The 17,583-nt window shown below is 27.3% G+C and overlaps 4 protein-coding genes across 8 annotated transcripts; 1 reads left to right on the top strand and 3 right to left on the bottom strand.

Annotated features, from left to right (window-relative positions):
• Positions 1–5,034: 5,034 nt before the first annotated feature.
• Positions 5,035–7,048, top strand: LOC122631444 (vacuolar protein sorting-associated protein VTA1 homolog). 2 transcript variants are annotated; one of them, XM_043817133.1, is made up of 5 exons: positions 5,035–5,095; positions 5,392–5,508; positions 5,607–6,038; positions 6,203–6,379; positions 6,460–7,048. In XM_043817133.1, exons 1-5 carry the CDS (start codon positions 5,050–5,052, stop codon positions 6,609–6,611), a joined length of 924 nt encoding a protein of 307 aa, XP_043673068.1. In that variant the 5' UTR covers positions 5,035–5,049; the 3' UTR covers positions 6,612–7,048. The 2 variants fall into 2 exon arrangements, with proteins under 2 accessions (XP_043673068.1, XP_043673069.1); XM_043817134.1 differs by lacking the exon at positions 5,035–5,095 and adding an exon at positions 5,102–5,310.
• A 469-nt stretch (positions 7,049–7,517) lies between these two features.
• On the bottom strand, positions 7,518–11,416 carry LOC122631446 (novel acetylcholine receptor chaperone). 2 transcript variants are annotated; one of them, XM_043817136.1, is made up of 5 exons: positions 10,379–10,811; positions 9,916–10,035; positions 9,202–9,340; positions 8,982–9,088; positions 7,518–8,886 (listed from the first exon to the last, which is right to left on the bottom strand). In XM_043817136.1, the coding sequence occupies exons 2-5, from the start codon at positions 9,931–9,933 to the stop codon at positions 8,773–8,775; spliced, it is 378 nt and encodes a 125-aa protein (XP_043673071.1). In that variant the 5' UTR covers positions 9,934–10,035; positions 10,379–10,811; the 3' UTR covers positions 7,518–8,772. The 2 variants fall into 2 exon arrangements, with proteins under 2 accessions (XP_043673071.1, XP_043673070.1); XM_043817135.1 differs by lacking the exons at positions 9,916–10,035; positions 10,379–10,811 and adding an exon at positions 10,927–11,416.
• A 325-nt stretch (positions 11,417–11,741) lies between these two features.
• LOC122631442 (rab GTPase-binding effector protein 1) lies at positions 11,742–15,138 on the bottom strand. 2 transcript variants are annotated; one of them, XM_043817129.1, is made up of 10 exons: positions 14,998–15,138; positions 14,738–14,930; positions 14,422–14,529; positions 13,882–14,315; positions 13,229–13,725; positions 12,808–13,089; positions 12,488–12,707; positions 12,299–12,409; positions 11,968–12,192; positions 11,742–11,889 (listed from the first exon to the last, which is right to left on the bottom strand). In XM_043817129.1, exons 2-9 carry the CDS (start codon positions 14,784–14,786, stop codon positions 12,025–12,027), a joined length of 1,869 nt encoding a protein of 622 aa, XP_043673064.1. In that variant the 5' UTR covers positions 14,787–14,930; positions 14,998–15,138; the 3' UTR covers positions 11,742–11,889; positions 11,968–12,024. The 2 variants fall into 2 exon arrangements, with proteins under 2 accessions (XP_043673064.1, XP_043673065.1); XM_043817130.1 differs by having other exon boundaries at positions 14,912–15,086.
• Positions 15,139–15,646: 508 nt separating this feature from the next.
• Positions 15,647–17,555, bottom strand: LOC122631443 (activating signal cointegrator 1 complex subunit 1). 2 transcript variants are annotated; one of them, XM_043817131.1, is made up of 7 exons: positions 17,410–17,555; positions 17,014–17,331; positions 16,801–16,910; positions 16,371–16,689; positions 16,090–16,253; positions 15,875–16,008; positions 15,647–15,796 (listed from the first exon to the last, which is right to left on the bottom strand). In XM_043817131.1, the coding sequence occupies exons 2-7, from the start codon at positions 17,220–17,222 to the stop codon at positions 15,668–15,670; spliced, it is 1,065 nt and encodes a 354-aa protein (XP_043673066.1). In that variant the 5' UTR covers positions 17,223–17,331; positions 17,410–17,555; the 3' UTR covers positions 15,647–15,667. The 2 variants fall into 2 exon arrangements, with proteins under 2 accessions (XP_043673066.1, XP_043673067.1); XM_043817132.1 differs by having other exon boundaries at positions 17,014–17,181; positions 17,410–17,542.
• Between the last annotated feature and the right edge of the window lie 28 nt (positions 17,556–17,583).

The raw sequence follows: 17,583 nt of genomic DNA, 5'->3' as shown, positions 1-17,583 counted from the left end.
GATGAAAGACTTAATAGATATGTATGAGAGAGAGAAAGAGAGGAGAAAGAGAGAGAAAGAGAGAATATTTTTATTATATATATATGAAAGTTTTATAAGAAATATTAAGAAAATTATTAATGAATGATACAAAGATTATTAATAAATATTTATTCGTATTTAAGAGAAGTATGAATATTTTTTGGAATAAAAATGCATAAGTCTTGGTATATAAATGAAGCGATTGAAATGGCTTGCCTGCACTCAGGAGTGCATATGATAGGTCACAGTAAGTACATGCCTGCATTCAGGAATGCAGATGAACATTATAGTAAGAATATATATTTCTTATTCAGAATGATCAAAAATACGCGAATAAAAATGTACATAGGAAAGTATATGATAAGTATTTAAATATATTAATCTTATAGCATTTTTCTTTTAAGAGGCAGAAGTTATCTAATAATGAGTGAAGAATATTTTATAATCTTCTTAACGTAATAATTTATTTATATTTAAGTAGTATGCAAATGGACGAAAAAAAATTTTGAATCGTTCTAAATAAAAATATATAAATCTTGCTAAGCGAGCGATATGATACAAAAATGACAGCCTTGCACTCAGGAGTGCACAAAATATGTCAAGGTTATACATCTTTATTCCAAATTATTTCATTTAAACATGATCATCAAGTGAAAGAGTTGACAGATATATAAGAAAGTATATTTTTATTTTATATTAACATACATATGAAAGATTTATAAGAAATATGAAGAAGAAATAGTAAATGATATGATAATTTTTTAATAAATGTTTGTGCTTAAGTTAAAGAAATATAATTATTTTTTGGAATAAAAGTGCATAAGTCTTGGTATATAAATGAAACGAATGAAAAGGCTATCCCACACTCAGGAGTGTGAGCGAAAATAGTTCAGGGACAGGTCTGCATTCAGAAATGCACCTGGATACTCAAGCATGTAGATTTTTATTTTAGAATAATTAAAAATTTTTTATATTATTATTACTAAATCAATAATTCTTTCTATATTTTTTTTATATATATATTCAGTTTCGATGATTATATATTTATATATATATATATATACATATATACTTTATTCAATACCAACATAGTTTTTTCACAAGATGTAAAACGGCTCATTTATTGTAAGAGTCATTTTACGTATCTTGTATGAATATAATCATCATCTTATATAAATTTTAATTATTCTAATTAAAAATCTATAAGACTTGATATAAAACAAGTTAGGTTCTGTTAAAGCAAGCAATGGCGATAAAATAAATTCATAAAGTAAATTTGTAAGGATAATATGAAAAGATATATTAGAATTATTTTGTCTCTAATATATGTAATATTTTTGTATTTAATCTTATTTTTCTCTTTCAGATTTCATATTTCATTACTATTTCATATAAATATACAAAATACATGATTCTGAAATTGTGAAATTGTATTATATTTTTTATAATTTAATAGATAAGAATATGTCTTAATACATAAATGATGTAATATGTGCATCTGACATTTGATGTAACTGCATACTTCGCGTTAGTATAACCGTAATGATATAAAATATATGTAATCTATCGATTAAATATAGATCTGATCTCGTTATAGATATGCTTACGGCGGTATATAAAATTGTGTACGCATTTTATAATACGATACAAGGTGCGGTATACATTTGCTTTCTTTTCTTTTTTTTTATCTTTTTTTTTTTTTTTCATAACGTATCTTGAATAATTTAGAATATATATCTTTAATTGTATTAAGCAATTTCTTTATATATATTTCCATATATCTCTATATATTATATATATTTATTTATATATATATTTGTATATAAAATCCACATATAATTTCATATTTTTATTTAAATATAGAACATGTTTTCTAATGCCTCGAGAATTCGATATATTCAGTGCCAATTTTATGGCCATTTTAATACTTTTTTTAATTTTTTTTATTTTTTTTCAACATTACGATCTATGGCGAAATATATATATATAATTTTTTATTTATTAATTTTCTTAAATTATGAAAATATTTGCCCATAGATTGTAGATACAATTTTGTCTTTCCACACATGCCCTTTTATATAGTTTTTTGTTACAGAGAAATCCCATTTTCACGTTTCAAGATTAAATCCTGCAAAATATTCCTTTATAAATCAGTGGGCATTAACAACAGTGTTGAAGATTCAAGATTTGTTATATTATCATAGTATATGACATAAAAATAGATTAATAAAAATTATGAATGCATTATGTAAAATAGATTTATGTTTCAGGTTTTTCAGATCCTCTAATTAACAAAATAATAATATGGATTAATTACTGAAGACTTTAATGAAGAATTGGATTATGGAAAACAAAAAGCAATGAAGGATGAAGTGTTTGCAATTATTTTTTTGTATTCATTTGAAATATTCAAAAAATTTTTAATCGATTTAATTAGTTTCTGTTGCAGGAAATATCATCTAAATTGACAAGATTCGATTGGACTCTTGGTTGGTTATTCTTTTTCTGTTGTTCTTTCCATGCATGTATGTGCATGTAAAATAATTCTTATTGCAATATATATTTTATTTTCAGAAAGTAATAAAATTATGAAGTTCTTATATCCACAGGTTGTTTTTTCATTATATAAAATTTGCATATTGATTTTAATTGTTTCTTTTTTAGCGATAAAATATATCTGATATTTTATTTTCACAGATGACTGCTGCACATTGAAATGCTGCACAATGAAAATCGCACATTATTTCGATTGCTTTCTGTCTAATTATGAAATTGTTTTAGATGTTTTATGTTCACAGGTGACTGCCAACTTATTATATCAAGTTCGCACGTTTTTTCGATTGCTTCCTTTTTTTTAATTATGAAATGATTTATATGTTTTATGTTCACAGGTGACTGTCGATTTATTATACGAAGTTCACACATTATTTCGATTGCTTCTTGTCTAATTATGAAATGTTTTAGATGTTTTATGTTTATAGGGGAGTGCTGATTTATTATATAAATGTCGCATATTATTTTTATAGCTTCTTTAATTGTTACAAGGCTTATTAAATGTTTTATGTTTACTATTTAAAACTGATTTATTGCATAAAACTATTATGTGCTCTCAGTATCAAATAGTAAAATATCTGATCTTTATATAAAGTTTATAGGCTATCTGTGTAATAATCAATAATGTGTTTTATTTTCAGTTTCATCATATTTTCTCGCGTTTATCGGGTAGGTAGGTCGATATCAAACGAACTCATAAATTTTCGTCTGATCTTAATTGATTAGACAAAAATTTTGATTCGTTTCGCGATTAATTTTGTTTTTTCCAAATTATAATAATTATTATTGAATATCTAATAATGATGATTCTATATAATTGATTCTAAAATATTTGGCATTAGTAGTAGAGTCATAGCCCGCGGGTCTCCGTATGCAGCAACCTCCAAGTGGTGAGACCTGGAAATCGATATTACTTGCGATATACGATAAATATGAATAACGTAAGTACTGTCGAGCTAATGGCTGCATTTAAATTCAATCAAAATTTATTATGTTATATGATGATCTTTTCCATTTTTCAATATTTTCTATTTCTTGTGTCTCAATGGAGATATAGATAGATTAGTTTATTACTTAATATATTTATTATTATATATTTTTTGAAATTATATACCTATATCACAAATTATATATATTACTTCTTTGAAAAGAATCGTATCATAAAATGCTTTTTTTTTTTTTTTTAGAATAGTTCATGCATAAAAATAAAAACTTTTTAATAAATTCAAAAAAAGATCTTGCATAAACCTTCATCTTTAAAATGAAACTATGTTCATAAAAATCAGTCAAAAATTATATATAGATTCATTGTTGGTACAATTAGTTTGATGAATAGCTTTAATTATCCAAATGAATCTTATTTAATCAGATGTTTCACCTAGGTAATAATTATTTGTTGTTCTTTAGAAATTATTATGTTTATTTATTTTTTATAATAATAGTAGTAGTAGTAGTAATAATAATAATAATAATAATAATAATAATAATAATAATAATAATAATAATAATAATAATAAATGTAATAAAAAATCATTAGACGCTCTTTTTTACAGATGATTATATTAATTATTAAAAAAGAAATACAATTTGAATACAAGTGAGAACTTCGATCTTCACTCGTCGAAATATAAAGATAAATTGATTCAGTAATTGTCAAAGGTAATCATAGTTTGGTTTTGCTGGTTACATCACACGTAAGTAAGGATCTCAAGATCAAAATTTTTAAGTATTAAAATTTTAAATTAAATTTATTTTAAGTTTCTCGCGCGCTACGATCTTTGTAATATCAAATAGATAGTATTGTTTAAATATTAGTTTCGCACTTATGAGTAAAATTAAATTATTTAGTATTAAAGCAGTGAGTTGTTAACTTTATGATATTAATTGTTTCGTATTTTTTATCGAAATTATCGAAGACATGATTTGTTGAGAATGCGTAAAATCATGACGAGAGTGATACAATCTAGTGACTAATTACATATTCATATTCAGATGTCGCGTCAGATGTATTGAGCGTTTCATCTTAATCTATATTTGCAACATCTAGCGGTAAACTAGAGAAAATTTCTACATATCACTTTCAGCCAGTATTTAATTCAATTGATAATTATAATTGGAATATTTAATTATCCATTGTAATTAACGATTAAATCTTTAGTTGCTTCAATGTTGATTACATGAGATGTTTTAATTGGTTATTTAATCATTAGTTGAATTAATACTTAATAATAATTGAACTTTTAATCATCGTGGAATTAATGTTTATTTTTATATACTTCTTTTTTATTTACTGATAATAGGACTTAAAAATTAATTAAAACGATAAGTGAAATAAAAATAATTATATAAAATAGTTCGTCAATGATTCATAGCGTATTACGAAGTAACTAGTCAATGTGAGAGTTTAATCATTGATTAATCTTCTTCATAGACACATAGCGAATCATTGACGAACTGTTGCGTAGATATTCGTAAATGACCAACTTTGCAACGAATGCCGCTAGAGAGTGTCGCTTTTATGGTTTGTGAATATTATGCGATAATATTTTACGTTTTAGCATGCATTTCATGAGACAATGACAAAATGTCATAATTCAATGAAAGCTGTGTTTTCTCGATTGCTTTTAAACAAAACTAAACTCTGTTATATTCTAGCATTTGTTAAGTGTATCTGATTAGATAAGTCGATATAGTGGAAAGTGCTTAGAAATCTTGTGTTAAAAAAAAAAGAAAGAGGTTTTGACATATAAAATGATGATATATAATATATAAAAAACAAAATAACGTGAAAAATAATAAGATATTTTACCTGTTTAGACACAATGGTTGTTACTCCAGAGTTGCCATCTGTTCCAGCACCTTTAAAAAATATTCAACAATATTTAAAAGTAGCTTCAACGCATGATCAACGTGATTGCGTTGTTAGTTATTGGTGTGCGTATTAGTCATTTTATTGTAATATATTAATATAATAATAATATATTAATATAATAATAATTATAGTAGAGGTCGTATTATTGATTTTCTTACAGGTCGACTTTATGCTCTTCAAACTGGCTTGAAATTGTCAACCAAAACTAGCGAAGAAACAAGTTTTTTATTGAAATTGATGAATTGGTTAGAAACAACAAAAAAAGAATTACATGATAATGAAGCTATTACCAACGATGTAGCTGCGCAAGCACATTTAGAAAATTGGGCATTGAAGCTTTTTTTATATGCAGATAAAAGCGATAGGGCTTCAAACTTTGGAAAAAATATTATACAAACATTTTATACTGCAGGATTACTTTATGATGTCTTAACAGTATTTGGAGAGCTTACAGATGAGGCAGCACAAAACAGAAAGTATGCCAAATGGAAAGCTACTTATTTACACAACTGTATAAAGAATGGTGAAACTCCTGTACCAGGACCAATAAAAAATGAAGATGAAGATAATATAAATGAATTTTCAGAGAAAGGTTTCCTAATATATTTTAATATTGCATGTTATTTATATTATTATTAGTATATCGTTAATCTGTATTTCTATAAGAATTTCTATAAGAATTTCTATTACAGTATTTTTTATCCAACCATCATCTTCATATAACAATGAATATGTTTGATTTTCATGAAATTTCAGTTAATCCTAATTCACATAGTAATTTACTTAATGATGAAGACAATACCTCAAACTTAGATGCTTCTAGTCCAACTGATGTCAACATATTCAATCCTATATCTACTGCATCAAAAAATGAAGGAAATGGAAAGACTACGTGTAACCTTCCAGATTTCAAAACACCTATAAAAGTAGATGGTAGGACAAACTAATTATATATATCATAGTCTTAAGAATATTTTTAATGACAATATATTCTACAAATAACATGCCTATAGGTGGACTTACATTATCAACAGAACAAGTAACTAAAGCTCAAAAATATATTAAATGGGCTGGAAGTGCTTTAAATTATGATGATGTCCTTACTTCAATTTTAAATCTTCAAAAAGCAATACATTTGTTAACAACTGGTCAAGATCCAGCATAATATATTAATTCCAAGTACCTAATAATATATTAGGTTCTAATGTATAGATTTTAAATTTATAATTTTAGTATATGAATCCTTTACTTGCTTATTAATGTTACAAAATATAAATTGCAATGTAGTGTTAAATAATAGTTGTAGAAAGACTAAACAAATTATTACTATAAATTGGTTAAGAATATCTTTCTGCATAAATGTAATTTACGATTTCATTGTTTAAATAAATAAATCGTATCACATTGCTACTTTAAAAACATGGTAAGGATGTGTAGTAAAATGAACAACTATAAATATTGGCTGATATGTATAGATAAAATGAATACATTCATACTTTTTATTTTATATTAAAGATTATTATTTTAAAAGCATCTTACATTTGCATTTTCTGTAATTCTCGTGCATTCATGTTTTGGAAATATAAAATGCATAACCACAAACAGACATTTTTCTAAATATATATTATATTATGTGCAAATTTTTCCTATGAAGATTAGTAGTATTCTTTACATAATTGTAAATTTTGTATTACATCTTTGAGCGATAGAAGATTATGTTATATTATTATTTTTTTAGCTATTGCAGTTTCAGTCCTTTTATTTCCAAATTACATCATAAAATGTAAGCATGTTGTGAGAATCTATAAATAAACATATATATATATATATATATATATATATATATATATATGTTTAAAATTTTTTATTTTTTTTGTTTCATTCAACAAATAATCATAGCTATTTTCATATAGCATTTAATTAAAATTGCGCTACAAATTTCGTTATAAGATATTAAATATAGATTATAGAATATTTCATAACATGTTTACATTTCTTTTTATATATAATTGTTTCACATTATTATTATTTATATATATATATTTCATATACATATATTTAAACATGTCTGTTTTGTTTTCTCTTGTTAGCATTTTTATTCATTTTGCTTTCAAGTAAGATATTTATACAGTACATGTACAATAAGTTAAGACCACAAAATTGGCCCCATTATAATTAGCATGCTCCTTTTCATAAATATTTACATTGTACTTATCTAAGTTATATCAGAAAAAATAAATCTACAAAGCACATGACATAGGATTTAAAAAATGAAGTTAGTTTCTCTGGTTTCATTGGTATGAATTTTGGTAAAACACTCTGTATATTTAAATATTTATGATATCATACAAACACTTTTATGTTTTATAAACACACAGGTAATCACAATCTTTTTGCAATAATGATCAGAATTCATCCAAAATGTGTTTACAAAAATGTACTATGAATTTTTTTTCTTAACTGTAACTTTTGATGGAACGTAATGTTGCTTACGACTCTACATATTTGTAAAATAAATTCAATACATATATATATATATATATATATATATATATATATATATATATATAAAAGTAGGCATGTATATCTTAAATCATGCAATTGATATTTATGTAGAGTACAGCAAATTTATATGTATGTACACACATTCAGTTATGATATTAAGGAGAACACATTTCTTTTTTGTGGCAGTTAATAGTGCTTAATTAATATTCATATTCATTATTGGACAATGTAAATGAAGAAATGATGGGTATATTAGATTAATTTCTAATATAGAAGCGCTCTAATGTCATGTAATCAATGGAACAAAATTTACTTAATCCTCATCTTATTAATATATTGCAGACTTTGGTAAAATATATTTTTAACAAGCTCCTTGTATCTCATAATTAATGTAAATATTTCACATAATGTTTAGGAGCATAAACACGGACCTGCTAACACATTGTGTCTCATTTTTAATGTAAGGATAGCAATATCGATCCAAACAATTATAGCGTGGATCTGGAAATTTTCATTTACGTGCAAAGATGTGGATGAGATATTGCTCACTTTACGTTGTCGGACGTATTCGAGTCTATACTAAAAAGGACGTAGCATTTTCGTATATTCTCATCGAAAATATTCTATCCTCTCCACAAACGGAAGGAATACTAGAAATAAATGTGACATCCATCTAGTTCTGTTTTGTTCGCAGGATTAGTGTAGTTTATCTTTAGTATTTATATTTTCTTCTCTCATCGACAGAATTCTGCCTCGACGTACGATTTGCTTTGCAAAATGTGTAAAAGAGATACGCTCGCCAGGTTTTCAAATAAATAGATTCAGTCTTGTTTTCTAGTTTTCTCGTCTACTCCATTAGCTGCAACTGGTTGTGCATCCTCCCGTCGTAATTGCCAATCTATTACCAATCGACCAGTCAGCATAAAGAAAAATACCTAGAAAGAAAAGAAAAGAAAACAAAAGACACGTTTAATTGAAACGCATTATAGTTACTTCCCGATTTTTGATAAAACGTTCAAAATATACATACCAAAGCCGGTGCAATTCTTTCAAATCTATCGTTTACCATATAATGAGAATACACGGCCATTAGCATCAAAAAGAGTAATACCGCATTCGATAAATTTTTTATCTTATCTGTAAAAAATGATTACATTATAATCATTAAATAAATTCTCAATGAAATAGTACTTATTACATTAATTTCATTAGTCTTATATACACATATCTATATATATATATATATATACAATTTGGAATTATTGCCATGGCAAGACCGCAGATGATTTCGAGCGAGCCAACCACTCTTCTGTACCATTTGCTCGGAACTTTGAAATCCAACGTGGTAGATAATGGAAATACTTTCGCGTATTTGACATATTCTTTTCTCTGAAAAAAAAAAAAAAAGAAGAATGAGAATACAAATGAGTATACATACATACACACACACATATATATATACATACATATATACATAGCATATTAAATTATCGTATATTAAAAAACGTGATCATTTTGCTATGTAATTATATTTCTCGATTAATTTAGCCCAGACTAATTTATTATTAATGATTAGGTTGAGTGAATAAATGGTAAATATCGAGAATTTGGCGAATAGATATTTGGCATAGACTCAACTAACTGCTTCGGACAGCTGCTTTTGTAAGATAATAGCATATGCATTAACGACTACGACGAGGATGGTCCAGCAGCAAAAATAGAAGCGAAAATACCTTGAATGCGAAAATTACTTTGAGCTTCGTGCTTCGTTTAAAGCGTTGATGTTATTTTATTGTTTGTTGATTAATAATATATATCTATTTAAATACATATGCAAATATTGAGTATGTATGTATATATAAAATAATAAGAGTAAGTCGGGCAAATTTAAGAGAAAAAAAATATCTTTAATTCAAACTAATACGAAACCTTCGTATCTTATAAATAAAATTAACTAACGTTACCTGCTTTCTTAACAACATCCAAGGATATTAGAAAGAAGATTTAAATTTCTTCATTAAAAGGCGCGTAAACTGAGACATTTTAATGCGCTTGCTACTCCATCTTACCGGCGTACAAACGTACTAAAATACATTCGTCTGTTATTCCGATAAGTCGTAATATGTTATAAATTATAAAAATAATTGTTTTAGATAAATGTGAGTAATAAATTAATTGCAGATCATTCTTTTTTTACGAATATTCAGATAATCATATACTTTGCAAATGGCATATAACGTATTTAGTTAAATTTATTATCGATGTTAATTAAATCATTTAAGAAAAAAACGAGAACTTAAGAAAAGAACTTATGAAACTTACGAATTTAATTTTTAACGTTATGCAATGAAGAAAAGAAAATTTGTAATAAAATTTATATCAAGATATAATTGTTTCTGTTAGAATTCCGTTAGAAGATACGTTTACTTGTATACTCATTACATTTCGTAATTCGTAACCGAAAATGGATGCGCAACTCCTTCCACATTTTCAACGAGCGGCCAAAATCACATGCACAAATGAACGAATTAATGGACTACTAGCGACAGACAGAGGATATAAAAATAGATCAGCAAATTTCGATCCATCGTGCCGAGTGTAACACGCGCTACAAACGAATCGATCCCGCCTACATTGTCAGACAATTCTGAGAGAAACTGCGCACGCTTCTCTGATTCTTGAAGAAGAGAACAAGAAAGGGAATCATGGATGACAAAACTAATATTTAATATTACGCAACGTTCACATGGGGGTTATAGCGAAAGAAGGAGTAGAAAGTATAGGAAGGAATAAGGGGAAAAAAGAATAAAAATACATATGTTGTCTTTTCTCTGTTTGAACCATCCCCATTCATTCTATTTATCATAGCCGTCAAGATAGAAACAGAATTATATAATATTAGTTGAGCTTTTGTCATAACAATCAACTAAAAACAAAACAAAAAAAAAATGAGGATTTGATTCGTACGGACTTACCAGGTCTTTATGCAGATCTTTGCTAATGTGAGACGTTAATTTCATTGTACCAACAAAAACGAAGAATATACCGAGTAACACGGAGAGAGATTTCAATACTATGGATCCCATACTTTTTTTTTTTTTATTGTATATTTTTATGATTACGCCAGGATTAATTTGAATAAACGCGAATGTTAAGTGGTATGTAAAAAGAATCGATTAAAAAATAGGAAAGGTCCGATCGATTGTCGGTCACACCACCTTGCTTTCGCGTCTATACTCTTTCTATCTTTTTATCCTTTCTCACTTGAAACAGACTTGCACTTATTGAAGAACTTGTTTCTCGAGTGAATACATTTTTTTTGTCGTCTGTGCGAGTTATGATATCACGAGTATTTCACCGACATTTCTCAAAAATAACCACGACGACAACGGCGACAGCAACGGACGCGCTCGCATTGACAACATCTATGTCTCCTTTCCTTCTCTGTCGTATTGCAACTTGCGACAGCGCATTTTACCGCGACGCTGCCGACACACCGACGCATAGCGTCACGTGACGTCATAGCCCGCCTTGATTTTAGGATACGCGCATTCATGACCGTTCTAGAGTAGTCAAAGATACATATTATATAAATATTAATGAACTTCTCTTTTATATTAGAGATGTTATCAATAAGCTTTTTTAGATTTCGTTTTCATTGCAACAGATCATTAAATAGTACATACATATATACATCATATATATATATATATATATGTATGATATACATGAGTTACAGGTGTAGTTATTCGAAACAAGTAAACAGGTCTTCGAAAAATATAATAATTAGTACATTTCAAAGCTTTAATCTTTTAAATTACAATAAACATTAAGTAGTATATAATTTTGTATTTACATTTTATTTGTTATACATCACTCCAATTACCAGACTATGCTTTATTCTATCTAGTCCATTCTCATGTCAGGATTAGATCCTTCTGAAATTAAACGCACACAATGTGTACTTAAGAATATTATATTTTAATAATAAGCAAAATATTATCGTCTAAAATTACCATATCACGTTCATACACTCCAGTGAACTTTGAAATTAATGCTATATCCAAGTATGTTTAATCAGGCGTATGCGGTGGTTCTTGACTAAAATACGGTGCAGTATCTTGCACTAATAAAGTATGACAAACATCACAGACTCTTGATGGTCTTTGCTTAGGACCACTATTCACAACGCGCGAAAGACAAGACTGACAAAATATATGGCCGCAATGACGACAGTGTACCTACACAGACACACACACACACACATATATATATATACATATGCACAATTTTAGTATTCGAATTATGTTTAATCATAGCATTTAAAAAATATCATTCTATGTTCACCTTTTTCTTTGTAACTGTGAAAGTAACATGACAAGATGGACATTCATCAACATCTTCTTCATGTTGCCATCTTACCTCACTTCCAGCTTGTCTAATTCTTTCTAATTGCACCTATATCATGATTGGACATAACACAATATTGAGTTTGTAAGAAGGTTCATTCTGTTATGTATAAATTTATTTTTATACCTGTAATGATTGTGACAGTCGTACAAAATCCTTTTGAACTGTTTCACTAGTATCCAATTCCTGCTGCAGGCTCGTAACTCTTTGTTTTAATTCAGTTATAGCTAATTCAGCTTTCTCCTTCTCTCTTGATACCTCTTCTAATTGTTTTTCTAACTGATCAAGCTTTTCTTCTTTTTCTGTAAATGACCGTTGCTCTCTTGCGTATTTGTCAAGTTGAAGCCTATACATTTACATTACTGATTAAACTATGATATCCTATTTCATAATCACGAATATTTTTTACTCGTATCTATATAATTATTATGAGAAAATATACCTACTTAAATTCACTAATGTCATTTTTTAGCATTAAAACCTGTTGTTCTTTAGCTGCACTTTCTCGCACCATTTCTTCTCTGAGGAGATTAACTTCGGACCTTAATGTTCTTTCATTCTCTTCTGCAACTTCCTGAGCCACTCTAGCCATTATCAAGTCTTCATGAGTTTTTAATAGACTTAGGTGTAGATCCTCTACGTTATTTGGCATATTAATACTTTCACTTTGCAGTTGGTGAGAATGTTTACTATGTTTTCCCATTAGATTCTCATTTTGTTTCTGCAGCCTGAAAAGATTTAACTGAATTCTCAATAAAAGGTTTTTGATGGCTGACACATTTACACAGGCATTTACTTATTAACCTTGAATATTCAAATGGATTTTAATTATGAGAAGATTAAATTTAATACTAAAAATAATCTTACGCGAGAAGATGTTTCTGAACTTCCTCTCGTTCTCGAGTTAATCTAGACAGCTCATCAGTAATGGTTCGTTGAATATGTTCGAAGTTTTTCTTTATCTCCAACAGCGTTTTTTGAGCTGTTTGTGAAATATCTGTAAGCTCTGCTACTTTGATTTTATGCTCCTCCTTTTTCTCATTCCATTTTTGTTCCATTTCATGTCGAAATTCTACTTCTTTTGCTAAATCTTCTTTCTGTACATTTAACATTCTTTCAGAATCAACTAATTGTTTTTCTAAATCTTTGACATTTTCCTGAATTTTAACAAGTTGTGCCTCATAATTACGGCACATATCACATGATTCTTGAGAGCTTCCAGATTCTTGTTGTTTCTTGAGCAACTGTCCTTCCTTACACTTCTGTAATTCATCATCTGTCGTTCTTAATTTTTCTTTTAAAGCCTTAATTTCGTGTTCAAGTGGTACTACTAGTGATCTTAATACTTCTGCATCCTCTTGTGCCTGTAATATATTAATTTTATAGAATATTATTATTCAATTAACTGTATTATGAAGATGATAATTATATAGTTGAAATTAAAAGTTCCCTAATATGAATCCTATACTGTAGTAGAAAATGAGAGAAAATTTTTCGAATGCGCTTACTTACGGATTTACCTTGCGCATGTTTTCTTCAAGATTATCTGGACCCAAGGATAAAGCATCTGCCCCTAATTGCGATGCAACTTTACGAGCTAATGTTTTAGTAACAGTTGACAATGATATTTGGGGCCCATCCAATTGTGGCTCGCGCGGTAATTGTGACTTTAACATTACATTTTCTTCTTGTAGTTTTACAAGCGATAACTTTAGTTTTGATATTTCTGTATCCTGTCGTTTACGTACACAGGATGATTCTTCAACAGTTTCATGAATAACTTGTTGTAATGATGCTATTTCTTCTTGTGCTTTCCGCCTTTCAATCAAAATATCATTTTGTATTTTTAAATCTGCAACTACTAATTGGCTTTTTGCTTCATCTAATTCATTTTTTAATTTTGCATTTTCATCTTGCAAACTTATGTTATCTTCTAATCTTCTCTTTAATTCTTCTACAAATATATCCCAGTTTAGTTTAGATATTTAGGTTAAAATTCTAAACATTTTTAACTTAACAAACTGTTATCTATTGTTTTTGAAAATTATTTCTTAACATACCTTCTTTTTGAAGAAACAACTCTTTCATCTTTGCTCTTTGCACATTAAACTCTTCCCTCATTTTAGTATTTTCTGTTTCCAAACAACTGATCTTTTTTTCTAGAGTCTCTAAATTATAGCAAATAAAATTTTTAACATTAAGGAAAAAAAGAAAAAAGAAAAGAGAAATGGTTACTGTTTTTCACGTTGAACTTATACGATCGTTAATTTAATCAAAGTCCTCGTAGGTAAGATCTACTTCATTTAGATTATTGTGATTCGATATTATAAGAAAAGTATGTACATGGGCAGATTTATATTATTATATTTGACATACCTTCCCCGTCTGTCTTTACTACATGACTCTCCTGCGAGTGATTCTCCATCGTGTAATAATTTACTACAGACGCATGTAATTTTTTCAATGATTCTACTACAATTTATGCGTTATATAGGAGCGTATATCACAGTAACCTATCCACGAACTTTTTAACTTAAACATGGTACGTACGTTCGTCAGACCGGATAAACTATAATAGAAGGTTGATATTTTATCTTCGTATAATGACATCAATATAAACCAACGTATGAAAGTACCTGGATTAAAACATCTGTTATGTGGTACAACTTAATGGTATAGAATAGTATAGAACCTTTGTCAACAACATTTGTAAACTAGACTTTACTTCAGAAAGATACGTACTATTAGATTTACACAATGATAACTATCCTCTTATGCCGAGCGTCGCGCATTTGACGATGACGACGATGATTTTATCATAAAAGTGTAGTAGGGCGCATGTCACGACAGTAGCGTCGCCGCTGCAAATATCGTGTACGCAAAACACTTGAATTTGTCACGAATCGATTTGAAACGCGCCAATTGGGAAACATTTTAAACGATATTCATTATCTGATTGGTGCATTTCGAATTGATGATTGCCAACGGAGATTTAAAGCATCTTGACCAATCTTAATCAGTTGGTTATACATATACAGAGTTTTATATTTTTTAATTTAATGATTACAGTATCTGCATATGCGATGGTTATATCCTACATTATATAGATTTTTTTTTTTTATGGATTGATGGCTTTATGTAAATGTACAAGTTTAGATTGTATGAATAAATAAATAATGTATATGTACGTAAGCTAAAGTATTATTTAGTTATTGCTACATATTACGATATATAATATAACATTATAATAATATTTACATTTGTTATGTAATGTAAAAAAGAATGGACTTTAAATTTACTTTTTTATTATGGTTGTTCCTCACCCAATGTAATTTTAGCTGTTGCTTGATAATAGTTTACCTCTGTAGCAGTTTTAAGTTGTGACAAGTGAATTTCTTTTAAAACCGTTTTACCAAATAATGTATCTTTATATTCCTATAATAAAAATATTAGTTTTTCTTTTTTCAACTTTTGAAATAGTAAAATTCATGTCAAACAGATATTTGCTCTTACATTTAAAATTTGTGTGGCATCAAATTTTTTGTAAATATTTTTATCTATTGTTACATTGTTATCTTTCTTTCTATACGCTATGTTCATGAAAGTAACATGTAATTTAACATCTTTTGTTCTGTTTGGCATTAAGTCTGTAAAATAATATTTCCTAATTCTTGTATCAATGTGTTATACATATAAAAATACATTATATGCAATATTAATTCACTTACCCTTTTCTGCAAAATAATCTACTATTTGATTAAACAATTCTTGTAATATATCATTTTCTGTAAATACTATTCCATAAAGAATTTTAACGGCACTTGGATTATCATTCATGGATTGAACACCTTTTATTTCTAAAGTAAATAAACCATGTTTCTCAATGAAAGGGCTGAAAAAGAAAGATTTCTCTACTTCTGTCTACTTATGAATTAAATTAGTTACAATTAAAATATTCTATTAAAAATAAAAATGTTCTATTCTATAAAAAACATTATATTCATTATACTCAATAATATGTTGTTTGCAATCCATAAATGTTTGTACTGCTTGGTTTCTTTCTTCTTCATCTAATAAAGTAAGCATTCCTATAGTAAGATGCAATTTAATTGGTTTCTGGAAAATAATTTCATTTATGCCTGTAATATCTCCTCCAAATTTTTGAATTACATCACTTTTAAATGAATTGAAATTTTTAATAATCTCATCTGTATTTAATGGTATAGACAAAAAATGTGTGTAGCTTAATTTTTTCCTAGATACTTCTATAATTAAATCAATTCGATGTCGTGCTGATAATATGCCTCTACGATCTGATCCAATTATAACTATAAATTGGAAAATGTAAATATATTATAAATTTAAATAATTGTTTAATTTAAATGATCACTTTTGATAATACTAAAAATTAAATTAATTATTAATTACAATAAAACTACCTATGTCTCCATCTTGTTCTGGTTTGGGAACTTGTATACTTGTTTTGGTCTCAATTTCTATTCTCTTACGTACTGCATTTTTGGAACCAATAATAAACGGAAAGAATGGCCTAATATATAAAATTATTATAATTTATTTTTTAATGTATTTCATTATTGTTTATACTTCTATATTTTTTTGATATTAGAATTTATGATAAGTATGATGCTTACTTTGCAACATGAAACGAATGTTTTAATTTTGCTTCTCCATGAGGTACTATTTCAATGTTAAAATCAGAACATTCCTCATCTGTATAATCTGCCTGATAATCTTCCTCTACATATGAATCCATATTATTCTTATTTATCCAAGCTTCACTTTCAAAAAATCTGTAACATCTTCCATCCACCCATATTAGCTCTGGTTTTAATACATCCATTTTTATTATATTTAAATTATTATAAAGTATTAAGCAGTAAATGTTGTATTAATTTTTATCAAATACTCAATTCACTTTTTATTATGACAGTTAACTCTTATCATACAACCTATTGATAATATGTAAAATTTTACTTGGAAGAAAATAAGATCTTTTAAAAATAATTTCTCATAAAAATAAGCCTTACCTGATTATTAAACATAAAATCTTGTTTTCAATTTTTTTTTTTTTTTAATTATTTCTTAAATCTATATGAAAAATAAGTTTCAGTGACTAGTTTTACTGACACTTTGTGATTATTACTTTGTGATAAGATTATTTAATGCGTAAGTTTGAACATACACATATTAATAAATATAGT

Source organism: Vespula pensylvanica, chromosome 9 (assembly GCF_014466175.1).
Source record: "Vespula pensylvanica isolate Volc-1 chromosome 9, ASM1446617v1, whole genome shotgun sequence".
Lineage (NCBI taxonomy): Eukaryota > Metazoa > Arthropoda > Insecta > Hymenoptera > Vespidae > Vespula > Vespula pensylvanica.
Note: the sequence above shows the minus strand (reverse complement) of the source record. Positions and strands in the feature narration are given on the sequence as shown.